The following is a 25,881-nucleotide window of genomic DNA, read 5'->3' as shown; positions in this document are numbered from 1 at the left end:
TAAGGCTTTAATTTGGAACAAATATCAGTAATTTATTTTATACTTCGTCAGTCCCATATAAAATGAAATATTCATAAAAATAAAAACGTCATTCTCTCTCCATGTAACACACTAAATAATACTACAAAAATCATGTGATTGAAAAATAAATAATTCACTTTGCATGATACGAAGAGAGTAACAAAATAAAATTGTGTATTGAAAAAAAAAATGATTCGCTTTGAATGAAACGAAAGGGAGTAAAAATATAGGAGAATGGTGACTACTTCAATTGCACTTAATTTTTTTTATCGTTAAATAAACATTATATCCGTCTAGATAGATATAGCGCCTTGGTAGTGGATAATACTGATTTTAATGAAAATTAGGTAAAGTAAGAATATTTATAGAAAAAAAAAATGACTGAAATACTATTTTTGGTAGATGTAATAATGAAAAAATAAAATTATTTTTAACTTTCATGTTAGAGATAGTAGAAAATTTAAAAAATTGTAACGCGATAGACTCAAACCAAAAACTTTTGGACTTGCATATTATTCACTTTATCACTAAGTCAATATAGACCCATTCAATTTCACTTATTAAGATTGCATATGATGAGGCTAACCGTTATGGGCTAAAAAACTGACCTGTTAGAGCCACTGCTGCAATCCTTCAATGATTCTATATAGTCATGTTTAGTGGTCTCCTTAAATTAAGCAATTCTTTTAAAAAGTCAATAACTACAGTTTAAATGAAGTTAGGTAATCCTTATGCGGCAAGATGCAATCCTTATTGCACGGTGTTCCCTCACCCATTTATTATTGTTGAAATTTTTGTTGTTACTAGGCTGAGCTGGCACGTGGGGGACACAGTAAGAAGAAATCCATGCCTTGAATAAGACTGATGAAAATGAAATGGGGCGGCAGCATCAGCTCAGCCACGCGTCTCACGTGCCTTCCCATTATTAATTGCCCTGTTGACGCCCTCGTGATTCAATCACTCTTGCCGTCGCCGCCACCTAGGCCGTGGCACGGGAAGAGAGCCTCTTCCGGTTAACGGTTCGAGCAAGAGATGTGCGTTTAAAATTGAACGGGCGATTCGGCCTGAAATTGGACAGTTAAGAATTGGTTCGAAACCGTTGGCAATGGTTTTGGGCCGGACCTGTAATGGTTAAGTAATGTAACCGAAGACGCCTAGTTTTGGCGGGATGTATGGAGCCTCGTCCAATGGTGCAATTGTACAATGTTTGTTGGGCTAGGGGTTGAAAAATTGTTGAAATCGGCTTTACTATGTAAAATCGATGGTTTTAGACAATTGAATTTTTTCACTGAAATCGTCGATTTCCCTAGAATACTGACCGATTTTTTAGTTTGATTTGAATACTATATCTGGTGTTGCTGATTTTAGTTGAACTAGAGCTCCTAGTGCTCGGAATATCTGTGGTAGTGCTCGCAGAATGCTATTCTATCTTTACCAAGCATTTTTTGCCTTATGCAAACTACTTTTGTTGTTGGCTCACGATTTGGTTCCGATTCCACCTCTAGGATAATCGGGCTGGTGGCATCTCTACTTCAAACGAACCAATGCTGTGAAATTACTACAATACCCCTTGAATGGTTGAGTGCAATTTCTTTTTATCCTTTAATGTCAAAGATATTGTGAAGACGATTTTTACACTCAAAGTTGCCAAAATATGTTCAGTTTTAAGTTTTAACTCCAAAAATTCAATAAAAGGCCTATGAGATGCCTTTCCAAAATAGACTACTCAATAATGGCTTATATAAATATATAATGCTGATAGTTTAGCATTATAGTTGTATTATATATATGAGTGCATAATGACAAGATAGTAGCATGTATATTTCTCTTGAATTTTTTATATTCATGCGTTGATAAGTTGTATTCAATTATGAAAAACAAGTATATTGATATGGGACACAAAATAACTAGAGATATCTAGCAAACTATACGTTATTGAACTGATATTTCACCTAAAAACTTGTACCAATCTTCTTATGCATTCAACTCTTCGACATAACATGTTATAGTCACATTTTCCTGTCAACTATATAATTGTGACGAACTTTTTTTTTTTTTAATTTGTAATTTTTTTTTTCATATTTCGAAAATGAAAAGCAATATTGGCCGTTAGCTATTTGCCTTCGATTAAAACGAGCTATCTTTATTAAATCACATGAGATCAGAAAAAATTGGTGGACAAAGAAACAGCCTTGCAACTTCTCATCACATTGTGTTTCACGACTTTTCTTTTCCCTTTTTCTCAATTATCTATGAAACCAATCTTGCTATTTTATCTCAAAATAATAGAACACTATTGCAACTACATATCCCCTTTTATTAAATGGATTAAATATCCGCCTTGGATATTTGTAGAAATTAGGGGGGAAAATTAATGCAAATTTGGCACCTGCATTCTTTCTTCTTTTATTTTTATCCTTTTTTTTTTATTTTCCCTTTATTTAAAAAAAAGGGGGGCAGAACGCAGTAATTTTTTTATTATGGTGATGGGACTTGGAGCAAAGAGGCAATTAAAGTACACTAGACCAACAGTAAAAATCAAAATTCTAAACAAATAAAATCAAAATGCAAAAAGAAAATAATTATTTATAAGTGAATCGACTATTTATGATTCAATCGATCAGACTATTTAATGAATTCTTTAAAAGGCAAAAAAACATTTAGAACAAGTAATTACGTACGTTAATAAATTTAAATCTGCATACAATAGGAAAAATATCTGGCAACTTAAAATAAAGGTGCATAATAAGAGTTGAAACCACAATTAACATAATTACCCTTTTGAAGCATTCATTAATTAGGTGCATAACCTTTTTACAAGTAAATCGATGTAGTTATGAATTTATGATTGATCAAACCACAATTCATTAAATAAAGTTGAAAATGGGTATTTACGTTAAAATACACAAATTTTCACTCAATTTAGTTAAAAATTATAACTCCAACTATACAAATTAAATAATTTTACTATCATTTACTCCCTCGATCCGTCATTAGGAGTCCCATTTATGGGCGCCACGAGTTTTAAGAAATGATAAGAAAAGTGGGTGGAAAAACATTAATGGAATAAGAGTCGCACTTGTGTATATTGATTTTAAATGAAATGTGAGTGGAGCGAGTTAGTGGAAGGTGAGACCTTATTACAATTTATGGTAAAAAAGTGAACCGGGACTCTTATTCATGGACGAACTAAAATGAAAAAACGGAACTTCTATTCGCAGACAGAGGGAGTAGTACATAAACTATTGAAATTATGTTAACATTTCAAACATCTCCTCATAATTAACACTAATTAAGAGGTTATTGATATAATTGCTTAATATTTTTGATAGATCTTCACAAATTTAGACCCATTTACCTCACAAATAATGCAAATAATTATGAATAAATTACGGTTACAAATTGACAAATCAACCATCAATTCCTATTTTCTCCACCATTTAATAACCAAAATATTTAAAATACAAACCAAAAAAATTAACAGTGTTGGGTAGGTAATATTCGTAGGCATAGTAAAAATAAAATAAAAAAGAAAAAGAAAAGGTAAAAGACAGAAGAATTGATTCAGTGGTTGGGGAAAACGAAAAGGAAGGTGCCGTACAGTCAGACCTCACAAACCAAAACAGTGAAAAAAATTGAATGAGTGAAAGAAAAGAGAGAGAGAAATGGCAAAAGTTTAGCCCAAAACATGGAGAGGAGAAGCGAAAGACGATTTCTTCAACAGCAATGCGAAGGAGTAGTCCTCTTCTTAATTTTCTCGCACCAACTACAATGCATCATCACCAATACCAATGAATGGATTCCTTCTCCTCCTCTCCTCCCCCTTTTTTTTAAATTTCTTTTCCTTACCAAAAACAACAATAACAACTACAGCTCCACCACCACCATTCACTTTCATTATTATGGCAATTATTATTCTTATTCCCGTTTCCTTTCTCTCTCACTCATCCCTCTCTCTTTCATTATTATTGTCACCATCCCTTCTCCCCATTTCCCCTAATTTCAACTAAGCAATCCCAATACCCCATTCTTCCCTACCAAGATTGGATTTTTATCTCAATCAGAGCTCAATTTGGTGAGTGATTGGTTTATTGATTTCATTTGTGTGAATCTTGGTTAGTTTGTTCTTGGTGAGTGCAGATTATTTTATGATTTCTTGTGTTTTTCCCCTTTTATCAACGATTAATCGATCAATACTGATTTAGTGGGGTGATTTGTGGATCTTGATTTTTGTGTTCTTGGTGTAAATTTTACTCCTTTTTGGATTGAATTGATTGTGATGATTTTCATGATTGCTTGAAGTTTATTTCTGCTAAAACCTCATATGCCCCTTTGGCTTTTTAGGGTGGTATTGTTTGAATATTGTGGATTTCTTGAAGCTTTGAACCGACATATTTTGTCTGTATTTTAGGAAAATGCTAGGAGGAGGAGGAGGAAGTAACGGGAATCCAATGTTCCCTGGTTATGTGGAGGAAAATCGTGCCCAATACAATAACAATACATTGCCTCAACTGCAGCTTTTTGCAAATGGTGAGTGTTTTTTTTTTGTCCTTGGGTGGATTGTGATAGAAATGTGGCACTTTTGTGTATGTTGGTTTTCTCTTTGATATAGTTTCTTGATATATATGTGGCTATGGTGGTGCTTCTGTGATTGTTGGTAGAGCTTTTATCCATTTTGCAATCAACTTAGGATGTATTTTAACTGATCTTGAAGTCTCTCAGAGACGCGTCGTTACTGTAATCGGAAGCCTTATTCTGGTCTTACCTCGTTGTGGTTCATCAGCATTGTCAAATCAGTTTGGTTTTCGAATTCTTATGATGAAGTGGTGTTAATTTCTTTCTCATCTAAAGGATTTTCCTTTGGCGTGCCAAGATTTGTGATTCCTAGGCTCAGTTTTTTTTATAGAGATTGCAAAAATTTGACATGAAACATAGTTTGGGATTGTTTGAATTTGTTGTATATTGAACTAAAGTCTCTATGGTGTTTAGTGTATGAATGGATTTGTTTCATTGCCATCCGAAGATTATCGCCTCTTCCATGCTTAATTCTATCCAACTGTAGTTTCTTTTTCAGATTGTTTTTTCTGTAAATAGAGCATCAAAATAATGATACTAGTTCGCCTATTTTTGGACTGCGTGTCGTCCTCTCTTTGTTTTTCCTCCGTTTCTCTGATCGCAATGCTGATATTCTAAGGTTGAAATCGTCTTTAAAATACGGAGTATGTGATATTCCGTTACATCTATTTCTCACGTCTTGAATTTGATACAGTGTTATGCTTTTGATTTTGTCCTCTTTCTCTGATTATTAATTAGCTCAGCTCAGACAGTTTTCCTTTTAACCTTATCTGTTTATTGAACTTGTCTGCAGTTCCAATTCAGTGTGGTGCTGGCGTTGGGACCATAAATCATGTCGGGAACAGGCACGCGCCAGCTGGCAACCACCCTATCAACAGAGGTGGGGATGGAGATACCCTGTCCATGCAGCAGAAGCTTCACATATCTTTGAACAACAACTTCTGTCAGGACGAAGCTGGCCGTATTGGCACTGTTCTGAACCCCAATCCCGTATCAACGGGGCTCAAGCTCTCGTATGAGGAAGAAGAGCGCAACTCCTCTGTCACTTCTGCTTGTGAGAACATGAAAACCAATGTCCCTTCTGTGCTTTCCTTTGGCAACTCCGTCAAAATGGAGATTGATCGACAGACTGAAGAATTCAGCCGGTACATCAAACTCCAGGTTTGAGAATGCCATCATATCTTCGACTGTTTTACTATAATGCTTGCAATCTAAATGCGTACTCTCTTTTTTTTCGGGTGGATAGGAAGAGAGTGTCTTGAAGGGAGTACGAGAGATAAACCAAAGGCACTCGGTCTCTCTGCTAAACGCCCTCGAAAAGGGGGTGCACAGGAAACTGCAAGAGAAGGAGCTCGAGATCGAGAGCATGAACCGGAAGAACAAGGAGCTCGGCGACAGGATAAAGCAGGTGGCCATGGAGGCACAGTCGTGGCACTACAGAGCAAAATACAACGAGTCAGTTGTGAACGTGCTCAAGAGCAACATCCAGCAGCTGATGGAGCAAGGCACGGCCCAGGCCCGCGAGGGATCCGGGGACAGTGAGGTGGACGATGCAGTGTCAAGCTCGAATCACCAGAGAGTAATCCCAAACGACTCCAAAAACAAGCACCCTCCGAGATGCAGGGCTTGCAACACGAAACAGGTGTCCGTGCTGATCCTGCCTTGCCGGCATCTGTGCCTGTGCACGGATTGCGAAGGGTTCATCGACGTCTGCCCCGTGTGCCAGGTAATGAAGACTGCTAGTGTTCATGTATACATGTAGCAAAGAAGTGTATCTGAGCACTTGCAATCTGTTGATGAAGCTGTAAAAACTGGTTTCTTTCAAGAATTGCTTATAAAATTACTCATGTTTGATTCTTCCAAGAGGAAAAAGAAATGGAATTATGACCATTTTGCATCATTTGTATAGATAAAAAATTATGTAAAAACTGCAACATGCATTTGAAGTCACTCTCTTTAAAGTCTTCATGTGTGACATCAAATGGCCACCACTATTATACTATATATCTCTTTATTGAAGAATACACTTTTTTTGTGTTTTGTTATAAATTTGTAGTCTCTTTCACCTACACAAAAATCTTCACCTCCTTTTCATTGAGCACAATCCAACTATTACTTATCTTCTTGCCTTCTTTCCCTAGTCATGCTTACACTTTTCTAGCCTTTAACCAAGGCTTGGGGTAGGGCCCTTTATAATTTTTGGAATATTTTCAAACTTCATTTAGTAATTCAACCTGGTCTAAAATTAAAAATAGCTTATAAGATGTATCAAGAGTTCATAGTATGTAATGTGAATAGATTATAATAGCCAATAAATTAAAAATTTGGTCAAATTTGATTACATTCATTAAATTTGAAAATAAAATAGTAGTAGTATTAAATTAGAACTTTTTTTTTTTTCCAATTATCCTATTCGAGTACAAAACGGTATCTTTAGTGATGCTCAAAAGGGTCTTGCATGTTTGATTAGAATAAAGAAAGGAAAAGAAGAAAAATATTCACTTTAACGATAAATGACATTTCAAGGGTCACAAAAATACGTTTTGTATACAAATGAGATAATTGAGAAAAACTAAAATTTCATGATTTAATATTTTAATTTTAAATTTCAAGAGATTGGTCAGATGCTGACCAAACTTCATGATTTAATTGCTAATATTCCGTTGGATGAGTTTGCAAATTAGAGAGAGAAATTGAGTAGAAATATAAGAGGAAGAGTATATGGAAAATAACGAGTACTACTATATTTTTGTAAATTAGATCATAAAACCGAAGATGGAAATGAAGAAATATAGACATTTACATGAATCTTCCATTATATTCATGTTGAATTTTCTAGCTATGTCTAATAATATAGGTTGGACAACATTTTTATTTTATTTTGTAGCCAATTTACAATTTCAAACCTAAGTAGTCAAATTTATATTAGGCACTTAATTTGTGGATGACCTAACGTGAATTGGTGGGCTGATTAGGACTAGAAAAGAAAGACAAACATTTTTATATTTTGGTGGTTATTAAAAATATATATACACATGTATTATTAATATTATCAACCCACACACACAAAAAAAAGTCACGCTTCAAAATATACTCCATCCGTCCCGAGATAAGTGAGCACAAACTTTTCGGCACAAGATTTAAGGAAATGAGGTTTGTTAGTAAGGTGGAAAGTGAATAAAATAAGAAAGTTATAAATAAAGTAGAGATAAAAAGTAAGAGAGAGAATACCAAAAAAGGAAATGACTTACTTATCTTGGGATATCCTAAAAAAGAATGTGAGTCGTTTATCTTGGGATGAGAGTATTGATTATGATTATCCACTTCTTTTATAGATAATTAATATGGTAGCATAATGGAATATACTCACTACGTCCTCGATTAATTGTCACTCTTTGATCGGATACGAATTTTAAGAAATGTAAAGAAAAGTTTGTTGAAAAAGTTATGGAATGTGAGACTCACTTTTTTATATTGGTTTTATAATAAAATGTAAGTGAAGTGAGTTAGTGGAATGTGAGACTTACTTACCATTTATGGTAAAAATGAAGCGTGACAATTATTGATGGACGACCGAAATGGAAAAGAGTGACAATTAATCGGGGAGGGGGTATTAAACTTAGGCCAATTGGAATTGGTTGATGAGGTTTATCTTTGGTAATACTAATGATACACATTGATGAAAAAAGCGTGTTGGAACGGCGTTTTTTTCCCAGCAACTCTCACGTTTTAGTGCGACTTTGTGGAATAACGTGTTTCCGAAAGCTTTTGAGCTATTTCATATCTGTGGAGCTCTATATAGCGTGAGTAGTTAGTTAAACTAAGGTCACACAATTTCAGTTGTAAATGTCATGCAATTTTCGTTACTTTTCTTTAATTTGAATTTATATTGTTACGAATGGAATGCCTATACAATGATTTGGGATGCCTATGTAACGATTTGGATACCAAATTATTACGGTTTCAACAATTACATCGCTCTTTTCTTCAATTTCTGGAGTTTGAAAGCATCAGAACTTTTCCTTATCCTCGTTCATATTTTCGTTCGTGTTACTTTTTGCGATTTTGGGAGCGAGGTTGGATCATACTGTGCTAACAAAGTTCCTCCTAATTTTAAGGTGCGCAATTTTTTTTCCTTTTCCATTTTAAATGTAATTTTGTTGCTATGCATTTTTTTATTTGATTTGCTTGATATATACATTTTATGTGATGAAGATGCATTTCATTCTAATGCTGTCAACGCAGCCTTTTTAAAATTTGTTTTCTTTTATTTGAATCCTTGCGTAATTAAAGGATTCCTTCAATGGTGCCATTATGGCAGTAGTAATTCTTTTTATTTTGTTGATTTTGTAATAACTATATGTAGACCTAAAAGTCGAGATGCATTAATCTCAGAAAATTCTTCCCAAAATTAGCGGACTCGAAATGACATTTACTGTTTTCTAATTTAATTTATAAATTAATGGAGAAAAGCTAAAAGAAAAATAAGTGTATCTAGATATCTCTAATAAAAAAGATTTTAAAAAGGCAAAATGGGTTGTGCTTATTTTATTAGTCCAACCCTTCATTAGAGATTGTAATGATGTAACAATGTGTCAATCAATCTATATACATAAGTATACTATGATCCAAATATTTCCTCGATCAATCAAGCCCCAACTTATTGCAATAAAAGTTGATTGAAAATATCATTGCACTTTCTTGTTTGCCTTTTCCACACAACGACACATCAATTCCCCCTCTTGTTAAATACGCCATTCTTGTTTGTATGTTCTTATGTTTTTTCCATTGTAAAATTTAAAACTAATGTATATATATACTAGTTTAATAAGAGAAATAAATTGAGTGATTTACAACCTAGTTTAGGATCAATTGCGTGGAAAGGATGTGTAGCGATAGGGATGAAGATGTTTTATCCGATAAAGGTTAAATTATTACTTTGCAGCACAAGTTCTAAATAGTTTTAATTTTATTTTCATTTAAATGTAGTGATGTGGCAAGCTAATAGTATAAATTTCATACAATGAAGGGATTGCTCCTTTTCTTCGGGGTCACGCCTTGACAAATTACTAATTAGACCATATTTTATGCATTATTAATCTATAATTATATAGTCAGCATCCGTTATTATCTCCAATATTATTAAATTGTTTATAAAATATCTTGTAACGTTTTGTATGGTGACTACAATTACTTGGGTAAATATATGATTTTCTTTCATCATTTTAGCATTTGAACAAAAGTATCTCGTCCTTAAAATAATTACAAAAAAGTATATTTGTCATTTTAATTTTGAATTAAAAATAAATCAACAAGAAATATTTGACAAAATTGCCCTTAGATTTTGCTGAAAATGTTGAAATACTTCAAGAGCAATTTCGTTAAATTTTTTTTTAGTAAAACATTAAGTACTCTTTGCAATTACCATTCATTCAAAGAAATATATTTGTTAAATAGTAAAAACGATCAAAATGCTCTCTTAGATTAATTTTTTTAATAATTTCCTCAGGTTGCTCTTTGATTCTCAGAAAATACTTTATCAATTTTATGGACTAGAATATACTTACACCCATACCATGAAATTGGACGTATATTGTTTGTATGAAATTTATTCGGGAAATGTGATCACGCATATTTCTATGCAACCATAGTAAAACGAGTGGTCCTGTTAAAATATTCATAATATACTTTTCTTGTGAAAAAACTATATAAACTTGAAAAAAAAATTATTGGGAACTTGGGAATATATTAAGTATTTGCAGAATATATTTTTCTTTTTTTTTTTCTGTAATTTGAATTTTGAGTGGAAGAATATTTCAAAAGTTTTAAATATCGACATACTCAAGATATATATTCTATTGACATCTCTTCATTGAAATAGAATCTCAATAGATAAAAAAAATCACAACAATATGAATATAAATGACCCAATCTCTGTCTTTTTCAATTTCGATTGGACCACTTCTCCAATTTTGTTAAAGAAAGAGGACCATTTGTGTGAAAATATGTTTCAAAATTTGTCTTGAGCACAATCTCAAAAGTGGCCCCCAACTTCAAAGACACATGTTTTAATCCCATATTAATATTATATTTATGAGTGTTTAGTTTTTCAAAACTAAATTATTTTGATATTGAATTGCTTTATGATTACTCGGAGATTAATTTTAATATAGAGGTGAGCCAAAAACTTATAAACCAAGATTAATAATACGTGGTATTGTCCTGAGATTAAGTACTGAATCGTATTTACCTAATAATGGAAAATGTTTTAGAGACATAATGTCTACAAGCCATAATGTTATAATGAGGTTAAAATAGTTATTTTAGATTATTTCATATTTTTATTTAAATTTATGTTATGTATGTTTACTATGTTACCCTTTACATTAATTGTGCATATTAATTAGATCTATTTAAGGATTTAGCTTAAACTTTGGAGTTATGTATGAGAGTAATTTGCTTTCATGAGATCCACATTATTTATGATCAACATTTTTAATTTTGTTTCTTTTTTATACTGCATTTATTTATGGATATCTATATAGAGTCTCATTATTCACAAATCCACTCTTAAAGACCGAACCATCGAACCCTACCAAATTAGGGCTTTTAGATCTAGTTTTTTATGGATAAGATACAGAAATTTATAAATTATTTCGCCTTCATCACGAGCCTATTTTAATTCATCCGAAGGTAAATAAGTCATACTAACATGTTACGAAGATTTAACTTCGTTCCAGAATATATTACTTCATTCAAGTAGGTTTTTACTTCATTCCAGTAGGTATTTTACTTCATTCCAGTACGTAAATGTGGTTTCGCCGTCGCGTGCCGTTCTTTCTCTCTACAATATCTATCACCACCGCCATGGCGCTAATATTGGTTTAATAAACACATGGAATAATGTAATAAATTATTTGAATGAAGTATGTGTAGAAGCATTTGAAGTCCTACTGGAATGAAGTAAAAATCTTATCCAATGAAGTAATAACGTTCCTGAATGAAGTAATAAACTCACTTGAATAAATTGCGTTTTTAAATGTCAGTCAAGCAAAAACCCACGTCAATGAATTTGAATGAAACATATGTTAAATCATTTCAAAACCTACTGGAAGCAAGTAAAAACATGTTGTAGTTTCAAGGTATTACGTACATAATGAAGTAATAAACCTATACAATGAAGTAAAATGGGCTAGTAATGAAGCAGAAAATTTTTTCACAGCAACACATCTCATCAAAAAAACTAGATCTAATGGCCCAGATTTGGTCTCTAGTTCGGTCTTTAAAATTGGTTCGACATTGATCACAACTCTCTCTCTCTCTATATATATATATAAATAAAATATTATAATATCATTGTATTTATATATTTATTGTATATTTAGTTTACGAATAATTTAATGATGTACTACCATCATTTAGAAAACAAATAATGGTGATCAAACTAATCTCCATAAATTTTAGTTTAAAAAAATTAATAATTTAATAAAAAATACAGTTCTTAGTTTTCTCTAGTTTTACACTATCTGTATCATTTACGAAAAAATTTGATTCTTCTGTCAAATTTTATATACCATAAACATTTTTAATTTCTTATTAATTGATAAATCAGGGTAATTCAAATTTATATTGAGCTATTCATACAAATTTATTTTATTTATAAAAACAATAACTTTTATGTGTTATGATTAAAATTATTATCTACTATAAGAAACTAAACTTTTATTTATATACAATCGTAATTTTTATTTTTAAAAATAATTATTTTATTCAAAATAGTTTATTCTGAAAAACAGTAATTTTAAATTACAAAAATAACATTTTAGCAAGAAAAATATTTTTTATGCTCAAGATCAATGAATTTTTTTATTACAATAAAATTTTATACATGAAACTAATAATCTTTATTCAAAAAAATAGTAGTAATTTTTATTCACATAAAATTTATTTTACAAGAATTGTATTATTTTTATTAGTTTGAACGAATAACCTTTTTTTATTATTAAAACACCAACTTTATTCACAATAAAAGAAAGTTTTTAGCAAAAATGTAACTTTCGTTGACATCTTTTATTCACAAAATTAATACTATACTAACTTTTTATTCATTAGATCAAAATTATTTATCCATAAGAATAATAACCATTATTTACAAAATAATAACTTTTATTTAGGAGTAACATTTATTCGCAAAAACCTTAACTTTTATTCACTAGTATAATAAATTTTACTCATAAGAATAATAACTTTTATTTATTGGAGCAATAATTTTATTTTACTAGAACTATAAACTTTTATTTGTTACAATAATGTTTTTATTGATAATATTAATTAAAATGGATATTTTTCAAAATTATAATAACTCTTGTAAAATAGCAAAATTAAATAACTTTATCTAAAAAAAAAATAGCTCTTGGCTGCAACTAAACTATATTAGAGTAATAAATTTTATATATTAAATGCTATGACTTTTTTCATAATAAATGTAAATTTTATCCCCAAAAATAATACTCCTGGTTCGATAATGATGTCCGGTTGAGTAAGTAACAAGCTCCCGATCTATTCAAAAGATTAAATGGGTTGAGTCATCACATGTTTAATACAGAATCGATCCTTTAAAAAAAATAATAAATTTTATTGATTGCAATAATAATTTTTTATTGAAAATAATAATAACTTTTCTTATAAATAACAATATGTTTTATTTATTAAGATAAAATTTTTTATTAATAAAACTTTTATTAGTTAAAATAATATTAATAACTTTTATTCACAAGATTTATAAATCTTCTTAATAAACTAGTAAATTTTATTTATAAGAACAATCATTTTAAATTTTATATTTTTTCAAATCACATAAGTATTAATTCATAAAACTAAATAGTACTATGCACTACAAATACTCTAATTATTACTACAGATACTCTAATTAAGTCTTTAAGTACTTTAATTAAAATCATGAATACAATAAATATGTGCATAATAACATGCTTTAATTTAACTATCATAACTAAGATATATCTTTCCAAAATACCTATAAGGGTATATTAGTCAACATTTAAAATAAATGTATGGCAAAGTGACATAGGAGCATTATGGCATGGAGACATTATGTCTTTAAATCACTGCTCCTACCTAATTGAACAACATTCAAAACAAAATCTTGTCTAATCCATCAAATCAAACAACATTTATGTGCCCAGATCCATTAATAATTCCTAAGATAACAATACTTCCATTTTGAGGAACTTTGTATAATAAATTATGAAACAAGGTCCTACAAATTTGCCAATTTTAGTCTTTATAATATACCAATTCACTAATATTCTCTTCAAATATTTACTTTTTCAAAATAGGAACTTCAAATGTTTTACTTTTCCTTTTTCTTCTTTGGTTTCTTTAGGTGGGGTGGGGGTGGGGGTGGGGTAGATGCTAAACACAACATCCTTTAGTCTTAAAACCACCTATAAAAATCAAACATTATCATTTATCAAGAATTTAAACTATGCCACATGACTTTTTTACAGCTTGCTTTATTCCCTCCTCCTGATCTGACAACACCATCATTTTACATATTTTCACTACCTATAAAAATCCTAACATTCTTTCCTTCTCTTTAATCCTATAAAGACCATACCAAAGCTGCAACTGTACAATAAAAGTGACTATTCCTTCATTTTAACTTCTTTAAAAAAAATAATTATTTATTAATCTGCATGAGAATATTAAAGATTGTGACAACAGATTTTGGACCAGTCACTATTTGAGGATCTTATGGGCATAACAACAATATAAAAAGGCTGAAGCTTATGCTCAAAGCATCTCCCTTTCTCTCACTTGAAATTTTTAAAATGGCAAGCAAAGCATCTCTTCCTTGATCCTAAACCTTTCTTTGCTTACAATTTGTTCTATTCCCTTCTCAAATCTTTCATTTTCAAATCATGCACCATTTTTTGACTACTTTGACATGATAATGCTGATCAAATTTCTCTCAGCTTAACTAATGTTATCACTAAACATGGTTGTATTTTCCCCTTCCTCAAGAATTTGGTTTCTTTCATAAGACTCAACTGTTTCATGTGTAAATGTTTGTAGATTCAACTCATCATCTTCAAGAAACAAGAGGACTACTCCTAATCACACATTGAATTCAATTCTTTGATATCTCAGTTGAAATTCTTTCCCAAAAAACAAATCTTTTTCATTTGGGATTTCTCCAAAGACTCATATCAAGATTGGGTCAGAAGGAGAATGAGTTTCTTGACATTCCTCATTGGTTCCACAAAATCATGGCAGCCAGCCATGACAGTGAACACAACAGCTTCATCATACTGGCTGAACTGGAGATTGCTGCTTTGCTCGTTGTGGGTGCTGATGTCGATGGTGTTCGCCTCTCTTCTCATATCGAGACATGAATGTCGAAGGAACTCACAAGAGAATGCAAATGGACAGGATAGAGAATCAACAGGGATTTTGTATGAAGATGAGGTGTGGAGACCCTGCCTTCAAAGCATTCACCCCGGCTGGCTCCTCGCCTTTAGAGTTTTCGCGTTTCTCGTGCTTCTTTCCATGCTTATACTAAATGTTGCTGTTGATGGAGGGACCATTCTTTACTTCTACACTCAGTAAGCCTTCAAGTTTGTTGCTTTTTTATGATCCATCTCTTCAAAATTCTGTTTTTATGGTTAATTAATTAATCATATCTTTTGGCATTGAATAGGTGGACTTTCACACTGATAACCATATATTTTGGGGTAAGTGAGAAAATGGCCTAATACTAATACACTATTTTTAAATATATATACATATTTCAATTTCATGCCTTCTAATCCTTTCACATTCAAATTTTACGCAGCTTGGATCCTTACTGTCTATTCGCGGATGCTATGAATACAACCGAGGCTCCACAGAGGTGCATCTTGACACGGAGCGTGGCAAAGGCAAGGATCCGAATCAGCACCATGATGTTCGCGAAGAAGCAGGATTCTTGGCCTATGCTTTACAGATCATTTTTCAGGTGAATCACATTGGATCATAACATTCTTATCTTTCACAAGGCCTAATTTTTTTGGCTCATTCAGATGAATGCCGGAGCTGTGATGCTGACGGACTCGGTCTTCTGGTTCATACTAGTCCCCTTTCTTGTCATCAAAGATTACCATTTCAGCTTTGTAAGTGCTTCAAAATAGTGCCATCTTTCCCATCATTTTCTTGACTAAGAGTTTTCTGATTGTTCTTGCAGCTGATCATAAACATGCACTCAATAAACGCGGTGTTTCTGCTCGGGGAGACTGCTTTAAACAGCCTGGTAAAAGCTATAACTCATTACTATTTTTAGTACTATAACACAACTACTTATAATGATCCTTAAACTTGTGCAGAGGTTTCCATGGTTTAGAATAGGATACTTTTTCCTCTGGACTTCTGTTTATGTCCTGTTTCAATGGATACTACATGCCTGTGTCTGGATATGGTAAGATTCTTGCATTCCCAATTTCCCATCAAATGCAAAAAATATGTGATCCAATTACCTTTTTTCCATCTCAAACAGGTGGCCTTATCCCTTTCTTGACCTCTCATCATCCTATGCTCCATTGTGGTAAGCAAGAAGCAACCTTTTCTCGAGCACTCACACCCGCGTCTTAGCATCAAAACATGCTTCACAAACATGGCTATTAGTATTCTTGATGTATCCTTTTGTTTTAGGTATTCAACTGTGGCATTGATGCACATACCGTGTTATGGCGTTTTCGTGCTAGTGATGAAGGGGAAGCATTGGGCTCTAAAGAGGTGGTTTCCTGAGACATATTGGTATGCTCGACCTCAGTAAAGCTTTCTGAGATGTTGCAAAAAAGTTTTGAGCAAAAACTTGGTTAAAAAGCAATAGATTTCAGTGATGAATAGATTCCTAAACAGGTGTTTTTTTAGGTTTTGAGAGATGTACATGTCAATACAGAGTAGTCCATAAATGTATGTAACTACAAATAGATTTCTGACAAAAAATATAGTGATGTATTCTTCATGTAGGTGTCTCTTTCTTTAAGGTCAAATAGCAAATCACTGAAAATCAACAATTCATAGATAAAAAGTAATGAGAGTTGAAGCAACCTTATAATGATATGAAAAGCTTGTTTACAAATAAAACATTGTAATATAAACAGTGTTGTGATGAGTGCGGGGCGAAATTCGGGGGTGGAGCGATGGGGACGCGTGGGCCCCACGAATTGGGGCGCGGAAATATATGTAGCGAGAAAAATTTGAAAAATGAAATACCATCATATATTATATGTGTGTGGGGATATGAAGTAGAAAAAAAACAAACAAAAGCACAGTAATGCTAAATTCCTCTTCCTCTATCCTATAGAAATAAGTCATTTAGGGATTAACACGAGTTTTAATGTATAATAATTGGTAAATTGTATAGTAGATGGTGGGCCCATAAATGATCAGATAAAGTAAAAGAGAAGAAAAATATTGTCATAAATGAATATGAACTATTTTTATGGATGGACGAAAAATGAAATATGATCTATTTTTATTAGACGGAGAGCATAATAAAATTCACTAATAATGGTCAAATTTCAGTTTTTATCCATTCATAATTCTTGGAAAAATACACCACTTTTATAAGCTTTAAAATTTCACATGAGTAAAATTTTTCTTACCAATAACTCATTTTTTATTGGAAATGCTCCATTCTAACTGTACTTCTATTTCTAGGTGAACAAATGCGGCCCAAAAATATTTTCAGAGTTGATAGCAGGAAATTCTATTATTTTTAAATTAAAATTTAGGTTTATGTATCACATTCACAAGAAATAAAAAAAAAAAGTCGTTTAGACTTGAGAGCTTTAGACCGTACCTTCAAAGCTTTGTTTACAATTTTAACACTGTAATTGAATATACAGATGGAATCAACAACCACATGAATGCTCTATTCTAAAACTTATTTTACAAAAAAAATACACACATCAACACAAGTGTGTGACAGAAGAATTGTGCAAGAATCAAGCTTAAATGCAGAGTATCTTCGCAAAACTTGTATATAATATTTGATCGAACAGCCATCTAAATCAAAACTCGAGGGAGGTGCTGGGTAACGAACCCATCGGGATAACATTACCGACGCCCTCTGCCTCTCGTTTTCTGGAGATCTGAGACCTGGCTGGCATTACCTTAGAGAAGAGGCCAGCGAGAATTCCAGAACTAGGTTCAGCTGTTCCGGCCAGTGAAACCAAATTGCTATCCACAACGCGGGTGCTCTCATTAGAACTTCTCTTCGTCTCCTCTTTCTTAAAACGAGCGCCACAAGGACAATTAGCTAGTTTCTTGAAGCAGTTCTTGTGGAAAACCAGTGCACAGGTTCTGCACTTTTCTACCTCTCCTTCCTGTTGATTCGTTTTCATAATCAAGAATTGCATATTTTGATTCTATTCACAAGTAATATTCGCAGAGTAAATTAAACCGGATGAACTCTTTTTTCGTTGATAGGAATAAACACTTGCCTGGAAGGGGAAAATGAGAGCAACGGGATCTTGACAGTCTTGACGAGCGCCACAGGGAACCCCAACATCGTAACATATAAGGCACTGGTCGGTTATATGTTCTTGAATTTTTCGAGAGACTGTTTCAACCATCACTGGTAGTGCTGCAGTAAGACACATTCAAACGTCACAATGCATCACAACATTGAAATGGTTATATTAATCTTAGCTCAAGCTCAAACAAGTCAACAACAGCAGAAAGGAAAGACTAACAGCAGTTAGACAACCAGAAGGCACTAAAACAGAATGCATACGGATACTTAATCATGCTTGGCTTACACTTTCAGTACACGTCTATAATAATGTATATGGAAACTAGAGAGCTCTGAGATTATGTCATCATACTAACACGAAACAACACAGCAAAGAAAAGCATGCCACTTCAACAAAAATTGTGAAATATAATTTCAAGTCTGTTCAGGACTAAAGCAAGAAGCATATATTTTCGACTATAAAATTTCACCTGAGAAAAATCCTTTGGAAAGATCAATGAGGTCTTTCAGAGCGAAGAAATCATTGCTGTCAAGAAGATATCTCCGGGATCCAAGACCTTTTTGGATGGATCCACGGTACTGGCAGCGAACATATGGCAACACCGCTCTTATTCTGTTTCGGACATTTGCCACATGCTGTAATGTCGGAACTTTAGAAAATAAGAAGGGATTCACAGCACTGACGCATAGCATTGGCTGCAATAAAAGAAAGAAAATTAGAGTGTCGAATAGAGAGGCTATGTTAAATTATTCTGCCAAAAACTCCTTTCTTGTTCCTTGTTCCATAACAGCACCCAAACAAAAACATAATAATTTAATATATTTCCTTCGTGGACATCAGATATTCGTAGACTCGTTTACAAACTCAATTCCTAGAACACCCAAAGCCATCAAAACACCCCCAAATTGGAAATTTCTATCAAGACTTTCATGTCTTAAAGCTGTCCAGTTAATGTAGAAGCAATTTAATGTTAAATGTTAGTAGATAAAAGAGGCAAATCAGTTGAACATGGGAAACTAATCCAGAACACAACATATTATGGAGATAAGCTTTGACATTGCTCCATAGCACAGTTGAAGTCACTCAACTAATACATAATTATGGCAAAATAAATAGTCATGACATACCTGGTCATGAATAGAATCTAGAAATGATTTAGCCAGCTGAGATACAGGGTATCGAGTAAAATCCCAATGATGAAGAACTCTGGCAGGCAATACAGAAGTATCATTGGTATGGCATGAAGAGCAGAATAACTGGCCACTATATTCACAAAGACGAGGTTTACCCCAGCCTAGTGCCTGTACAAGTTCCTTCAACCTTGTTCTACCATCATCAAAGTTTCTGTGGCATCCTGCACACCTGTAGTGTTGCTCATCTAGCATCCGTTTCACAGATTTCAAAGGGCGTATCTGAACAAAGAGTGAGATGGTTTTCCCCAAGCTGGAAAAATCACTTTCCTGTGTTCCTTTATTGGCGAGAGCTGATTGAGATATGCCAGTATCAGATACAGGAGAGCTAGGCACCATCTCTGTCGGGGAGAGAAAACTAGTTACAGCGTTGAGAGAATTGGCAGGAAATCTTTGGAGGATAATGGACTGTAAACATTCCTGGATAAGAACACTCCTCGCTGCAATGACATCTGGAGAAGCATTACCAAAGACCTTTTGCGATTCTCTTTCAGCGGAAGACCAGCACGGAGGAAGAATCCATCCATTGTCAGAAAATATTTTCTTCAGCCGGTGATAGAGTGTGTAAAAGTCGCGATAACGACGTTCTACCTCCCATTGGTCTTCACCACTCCACACTTTCATTTTATATACGGTGTATTTCTGGACCCCAACCAGCCGTTCGGTGAATGAAACATCTCCCTTTCTTTGCCTAGCACCTACTACCTCAACCCTATCAATTTTGAGAGATGGATTAATCGAATTATGAGCATGATCTGTGCCAGATGTAGATGCATTAGAGCCTCCATCTCTCGAAGGCCGATGAAATTGGGGGTGACTTATCCTAGTGCTATAGGCTAATCTAGATACAGGAGACTCAGTTGAATCAAGTAGTATATCTTCCATATCATTAACAAATTCATCATAGAATTCATTTAGCTCGAAATCCCTTTTCTGCAAGATATTGCACCAAATCATATTAAAAAATTTGCTATTTTTCATCATTTTAGAGAATAACCATCCATAAATACAAAGAGCAAACTCTAAAAAAGAAGAAAATTACCTTAGCTGGAACAAAATGATCTTCAATTTGGTCGAACACAGAAGAAAAGTCACTCTTAGCTGCAGTAACCCCTATCGTATCAGCCACCAATGGAAATGCAAATGAACAGCTTCCTTCAGATGATTTGGTCTCCTTCTCTTCCTTACCTTTTGCTGCCACTAGATCTTTCTGAGTGACTACAGAATCACAAAGTGTCTCCACCTCCAAATTTCTATTCTCATGATTTGTCCTTTCTGATGCAAAATCATGATGAATGGAGATGGCTTCTCTTGTAGTCACATTTCGGCTTTCTATTTCTGACTCAGTCTTGAACTCCTCGATTGCTGAGGCCTTTTCCAGTGGGTTTTTCTTTGTTTGAAATATATCATTAACAGAAGCAACACTTCCAAGATATCCATCCAATTCATCAATCTCACTCACTTGATTTCTGGATGCAACCACTTGTTTTGCATCTTCAGATCGAGCATCACGTTGAATAAGATTCGATGTAACAGTGGATTGAGCATTCACATAAACCTCTGATGACCTATCACCAGATTCAACTTGATTGCAAGCTGAATTGCCAGCAGAAAAACTCGAAGAGCCATTCCCACTTGGTGCAACAGTCTTGCTAAATTCACCCCAAATCATGGAACCATTAGTATTCTCACTCCTCTCATGAAAAAAATCATCCCAATCATCAGAACCAAATGCCACTGCAGAATTCATGACCAACCGATTTTCCTTTATCCCGCTTTCCTCATCACGAAAACGCGCATTCTTCTCGTAATACACACCAATCCTCCTCTCATCATCACTACCACATCCAAACATGGAATCCTCACCCTCCGAATGCTCACACCTCGACGAAGCTTCACTTTCATCCGATAAGTTCCTATTCTCCCCTCCCTCAATTCCCAACCCTTCCTTACCATCGCTAAACTTTCTCTCATTTCCGGTCTCATCAAATTCACCCCCAATTCGCACATTTCTATCCCTTACCCCTTTCATCCCACTCTCAGTCTCATTCCCCCAATCACCATCCGCATCAAAATTCCCCCCCAAATCAACACCACCACTCACAAAACCCTCAATTCTCTCATTCAAACTCAAAACGCCATTATCAATTACACCACGACGCGACTCCGAATCGCGAATCTTATGAAATTCAGAAATCTCACCGCCAAGTTTGAAGCTTTTCAAGGAGCCGAAATCAGAATCGTAGAACGAGCTGCCTCGGAAGCTAGGGGTCCCCATTGCTGAGCTGGCGCTGCAGTACCTCTCGAACTCCGATTCGCCGCCGCAAGATGAGTACTGAGACAAGTCATCTCCGCCGTCCGATTCGCGATCGACCTCGGTGGAGATCGCCAGGGATTGTTTCCCCTCAATCGCATCGCCGGCTATCATCTAATTTATCCGCACAACTCAAGAGGCGTCGGAATCGATTGCATATGTACAATCAAAACATCCAGAAATTCAGCTACTGTAAAGCGGAAACAATTGAGAATTATCAGTGAACTGAAAAATACTACCACTGCGGATTGGGAGATTGAGAGAGAAAGGGCGCTTCAGATCTTAAACTTTGTTTGATTCATCAGTTTTGATTCAAAGGCTCAAAATCTGGTTTTTCACGACTCTCTCTATAATGTCATTTGTCATTTGTCATTTGAAATATTTTCTTAATCCATAAATATTTCAATATTTGAGTTCTATTATAATACTCCTATATTTAGTAAAATATTCAGTATTGTTATTATTAACTATCTTCTTTATTTAGAAATGAATAAAAATTTAAAAACTGTATAGTAATTAATGTAAGTATAAACGTTAATTTCAAAAAGTAATTTGGTTGATAAAATCATGAGTGAGAATTTTTTTAAAACGCAATTTATTTGATAAAATATTTATTTATATCAATCTAGATCAAAATCTATCTAATAAATAGGACTGAGGACTTTTTGGAATAGGGTTCAAATGATCTCGTAATAAGTCCTCAGTTTTGTTAAACAAACTAGAGTAGTTTTTTGCTGAAAAGTAAACAGTGTGTTTTTATATTGCTGTATTTTATGAGACAATATTAGATCCAGATTCAAGCCTAGATAACATTCCTCCATTAAATATTCTCAATATTTTGCACCTCAAAAATATATACATACATATTAAAATTGTGCTAATTCCACAAAACGGGCCTACAACAATAATGGGTTAAGCCCGCACAATTTTTTATTTCCGTCGACTAGTGTCTCACTTTGTGCTCTAGCTTTATTTAATTTCACTTTTTTACACTTCAGTTTTTATTATGTGATGGTTCGAGCCTCGAGGGATGTTCATTATTGCATAAGCTAAGGGTTCGACTCGAAATTTTTGTTCAAATATCGTACAAAAAGGGAAAAAAAATAGTAAAAGGTTTATTACATAATTAAGCTAAGGAAGTTGAAGAGGGAATGTGGAATTTGAAGTGATCATATCTACTTGTATAGCTAACTGCTCATCTCTACTACAAACTAGGGTTTCAACAATCCCGACAGCAACCTTTCCAGTCTGTCGAAACCAAGCCTGCCATTCTTCTATCTTCACCGCTCTCTCGTGATCCATGGCCGGCCATTCCAGCCGCTGCACAGCTTCAACGATCTCCTCCGTCTTCCCTAGAATCTTAAACGCTTTCCCAACGCTCTTCTCCCTCTTCTCTATCTCGCTCCCTCGACACATCACGTTCATCACATTACCCAAATTCGTAAAACACGCCGCCATAACATCCGACATCATCACACACACTCTCTCAAACACCCCTTCGTCATCCTCGTCAGCGAACAACATTACACTTTGACAGATTCTGTACATTGAGTTCGCAGCAATAACCCTACCCGGCCAGTCTAGAGGATTTTTTGTGGACGAACTAGTTAGGAACTCGACCACCATCGTCTTTGCCTTGCCTGAGAGCTCTCTAAGCATCTCACTCGAGTCCTTGCACTCGAGTGACATTTTCTTGATGTCAACGTCGAACCATTTCTTGTAAAGAAGGACTAACCCCCAACACATGTCCGCAGCTTCTCTGGTGTTGTTGAGATCTCTGTCGTTTTTCAACAGGGTTTTCTCGACTAGCTTAGTTAGATCGAGGCCTTCCTTCACACTGTGCAAAAGGTTTTCTCTCTTCTCCTCCGGGATGTGAGGGATCGCTAGAGCAATGCTTGCCAGTGTGACCACTGGCAACGACCAACAATTTGGGGGTTCTTGAGAATGTAGGGGTGGAATCTGGATGTTGTCGAATAATCCTAATCCTTTGAAGCAAACAGATTTGGATATGAAACTTGCAAGCCTCTTTGGTTGCTTTGTTCTACCTTTCTTAATCATGTTTTCCGCTTCCTTGCATATATTCCTTACTACAGTAGCTGGCAGCTCTGCTTCGCCTGGGAGCAGAACTGCATAGCTACTAAAACTCGGCCCTTTGTTGCTTTCTGATTCGTTTGTGAAGAACCGCTCCCAGCAGCAAAAGAGTGGACCCATGAGAAACGAAGAAATGAGCACAAACAATTTACTGAGGAGCATGATTGAGATCTGAACCCCGATGAAGAAAGTAACAACATACCATTTCACATCATACAAGAACTTGCCTCGTCCTAAGATCTTCAAACTTGAGAATCTCCCTCTCAAATCAACCAAGGGTTGGAACCAATAATCCTCTACCTTCATCTCGTCCATCATCCTGGCCAGGTTTGCCGTTGCCTGCTTAAAGCTAACAACGACCAGCCATCTTGAGAGGGGGGCTATGGTGGCGACCACAACCCCCACAATCTGTGTATAGAGAATCCACCTAACGGAGCCTCCATACACAGAATCTAAATTTATAAACGGGCCTTTGTACCTTCTCCACTGGACGACATAGGCAATCGAGAGGGTAATCAGGGAGATCAAGTTGAGCAAGGCCGACATGGTGCAGATAACGGAACGAGCCATCACGAACTCAGGATTGGAAGTTGCCGCCATCACCCAATACTTCATCATAAACCTTTTCCTCTCATCAATCCCCAAACCCTCATTTCTCAACATCCCCTCTTGATCCTCATTCAAAGTTACCCTATACTTTTCGCGGTAGGCGGCCTCCAGGCTCTGCTTCATGGCGGGAGCTGCGGCCGCCAGCGAAACCAGGGTGACTAGAGAGAGAAACATGAGGATCATGGGTAGGATGTAGAAGTTAATCCGGTTCAGCATGATGAACCGGATTGTGACGTCGACAAGAACCGTTGACACAAGAATCGCGAGGGCAACGACGTTGGAGAGGACGTGCTTGCCGTCTATGGACCCGAGGGAGGAGGTGAAGTTGGCCATGGAAGTTGAGAGGAAGATGAGAGAAGTGAGCTTGGCGATCTTGACGTTCTTCATGACGGCGGTGAGGTCGAGGGCGAGCTTCATGGCGACTCCGAGAAGGGTGAGGAAGGTCGGGTTGAGAGAGAAGTAGGTGCAGGGGAACCAGAGCTTCTTGAGGCGGAAACCGTTGAAGGCGTCGGCGGCCATGGCGACGGTGCAGACGGCGGAGGCGGCGGCGATGTAGGCGCCTATCCACGGCATTGCCTTGTCGAGTTGCGTTTCTTCTAGATGATCATCCATGAATTTGGAGTGAATTGAAGAAGAAAGGTTGATTTATGCTTTGATGATTTTACATATGAATTGGAGAGAAGCAAATTTACACTATTGTGGTTATCGCCAGGATTCTGATTAAATTACATTCAAGTCCCATCTTTACATTTTATTACTATTCTCCCCGTCCGCCATTTGGTGTTCCGTTGACTTTTTTACATTCGTTTTATAAAAATGATACTCCCTCCGTTTCGCCATAGTTGAGTCATTTTACCATTTCGGGAAGTTTCTTCATAGTTGAGTTATTTCCATATTTGGTAACTTTTTTCTTTTTCTTACTTTACTCTCTCTTACTTTATTCTTTCCACTTCATTCACTTTATACTTTATTCTCTCTACCTTTTCCTCTCTCTTACTTTTTGATCTATTTATTTAACACACCCAACATTCATTTCTAAAACTTCATGCTCAAAAGTTCCGCCTCAACTGCAACGAAACGGGGGGAGTAATAAATAGTTATAGTAGAGAAATGGTAAAATAAGAGAGAATAATGTAAAGAGAGCTCTTCCCTAGCGATGTAGATCATGGTTTGAAGTTTGTACAATATTTAGAGTTTGCATTTTATCAGGATCCTATATTTTATTTATTAAACGTGTTATGATCGAGTTTAATTAGACATTCAATTACTCCCTCCGTCCCACAAATATTGTCCCATTTTTCCTTTTTAGTCTGTCCCACAAAGTTTGTCCCATTTCACTTTTTACCATTTTTGGTAGTGGACTTTATATTCCACTAACTCATTTCAACTCACATTTTATTATAAAACTAATATATAAAAGTAGGACCCACATTCCACTAACTTTTTCAACTCACTTTCCATTACATTTCTTAAATCCCGTGCTCGGTCAAAGTGGGACAATCTTTGTGGAACGGAGGGAGTAATATATATTGAGTTCACTTAG

The 25,881-nt window shown here is 34.8% G+C and overlaps 4 protein-coding genes across 6 annotated transcripts; 2 read left to right on the top strand and 2 right to left on the bottom strand.

Annotated features, from left to right (window-relative positions):
- The first annotated feature begins 3,707 nt into the window (after nucleotides 1-3,707).
- LOC125186357 (BOI-related E3 ubiquitin-protein ligase 1-like) lies at nucleotides 3,708-6,496 on the top strand. Its single transcript, XM_048082708.1, has 4 exons — nucleotides 3,708-4,096; nucleotides 4,433-4,551; nucleotides 5,390-5,757; nucleotides 5,843-6,496. Exons 2-4 carry the CDS (start codon nucleotides 4,437-4,439, stop codon nucleotides 6,356-6,358), a joined length of 999 nt encoding a protein of 332 aa, XP_047938665.1. The 5' UTR covers nucleotides 3,708-4,096; nucleotides 4,433-4,436; the 3' UTR covers nucleotides 6,359-6,496.
- A 1,945-nt stretch (nucleotides 6,497-8,441) lies between these two features.
- On the top strand, nucleotides 8,442-16,618 carry LOC125187644. 3 transcript variants are annotated; one of them, XM_048084271.1, is made up of 9 exons: nucleotides 8,442-8,714; nucleotides 14,692-15,221; nucleotides 15,317-15,350; nucleotides 15,452-15,613; nucleotides 15,678-15,767; nucleotides 15,839-15,904; nucleotides 15,978-16,069; nucleotides 16,148-16,195; nucleotides 16,303-16,618. In XM_048084271.1, the coding sequence occupies exons 2-9, from the start codon at nucleotides 14,848-14,850 to the stop codon at nucleotides 16,424-16,426; spliced, it is 990 nt and encodes a 329-aa protein (XP_047940228.1). In that variant the 5' UTR covers nucleotides 8,442-8,714; nucleotides 14,692-14,847; the 3' UTR covers nucleotides 16,427-16,618. The 3 variants fall into 3 exon arrangements, with proteins under 3 accessions (XP_047940228.1, XP_047940227.1, XP_047940226.1); XM_048084270.1 differs by lacking the exon at nucleotides 8,442-8,714 and adding an exon at nucleotides 14,434-14,617; XM_048084269.1 differs by lacking the exon at nucleotides 8,442-8,714 and having other exon boundaries at nucleotides 14,434-15,221.
- Nucleotides 16,619-17,415: 797 nt separating this feature from the next.
- On the bottom strand, nucleotides 17,416-21,994 carry LOC125189086. Its single transcript, XM_048086279.1, has 5 exons — nucleotides 20,367-21,994; nucleotides 19,262-20,257; nucleotides 18,604-18,829; nucleotides 18,102-18,244; nucleotides 17,416-17,984 (listed from the first exon to the last, which is right to left on the bottom strand). The coding sequence occupies exons 1-5, from the start codon at nucleotides 21,750-21,752 to the stop codon at nucleotides 17,670-17,672; spliced, it is 3,066 nt and encodes a 1,021-aa protein (XP_047942236.1). The 5' UTR covers nucleotides 21,753-21,994; the 3' UTR covers nucleotides 17,416-17,669.
- A 775-nt stretch (nucleotides 21,995-22,769) lies between these two features.
- LOC125189661 lies at nucleotides 22,770-24,950 on the bottom strand. Its single transcript, XM_048086915.1, has one exon. It carries the CDS (start codon nucleotides 24,948-24,950, stop codon nucleotides 22,770-22,772), a length of 2,181 nt encoding a protein of 726 aa, XP_047942872.1.
- Nucleotides 24,951-25,881: the final 931 nt, after the last annotated feature.

This window comes from Salvia hispanica, chromosome 5, assembly GCF_023119035.1.
Source record: "Salvia hispanica cultivar TCC Black 2014 chromosome 5, UniMelb_Shisp_WGS_1.0, whole genome shotgun sequence".
NCBI classification, from domain to species: domain Eukaryota; kingdom Viridiplantae; phylum Streptophyta; class Magnoliopsida; order Lamiales; family Lamiaceae; genus Salvia; species Salvia hispanica.
The sequence above is the reverse complement of the archived record's forward strand: the minus strand, read 5'-3'. Positions and strand labels throughout refer to the sequence as shown.

Coding starts and splice junctions, on each gene's coding strand:
- LOC125186357 (XM_048082708.1), top strand. CDS start 4,437: ATGCTAGGAGGAGGAGGAGGAAGTAACGGGAATCCAATGTTCCCTGGT. Junction 4,552..5,389: donor ACTGCAGCTTTTTGCAAATG/GTGAGTGTTTTT, acceptor ACTTGTCTGCAG/TTCCAATTCAGTGTGGTGCT. Junction 5,758..5,842: donor GCCGGTACATCAAACTCCAG/GTTTGAGAATGC, acceptor TCGGGTGGATAG/GAAGAGAGTGTCTTGAAGGG.
- LOC125187644 (XM_048084271.1), top strand. CDS start 14,848: ATGAGTTTCTTGACATTCCTCATTGGTTCCACAAAATCATGGCAGCCA. Junction 15,222..15,316: donor ATTCTTTACTTCTACACTCA/GTAAGCCTTCAA, acceptor GGCATTGAATAG/GTGGACTTTCACACTGATAA. Junction 15,614..15,677: donor CTTTACAGATCATTTTTCAG/GTGAATCACATT, acceptor TGGCTCATTCAG/ATGAATGCCGGAGCTGTGAT.
- LOC125189661 (XM_048086915.1), bottom strand. CDS start 24,950: ATGGATGATCATCTAGAAGAAACGCAACTCGACAAGGCAATGCCGTGG.
- LOC125189086 (XM_048086279.1), bottom strand. CDS start 21,752: ATGATAGCCGGCGATGCGATTGAGGGGAAACAATCCCTGGCGATCTCC. Junction 20,258..20,366: donor ATCATTTTGTTCCAGCTAAG/GTAATTTTCTTC, acceptor AATATCTTGCAG/AAAAGGGATTTCGAGCTAAA. Junction 18,245..18,603: donor TTCCAAAGGATTTTTCTCAG/GTGAAATTTTAT, acceptor GTCTTACTGCAG/CACTACCAGTGATGGTTGAA.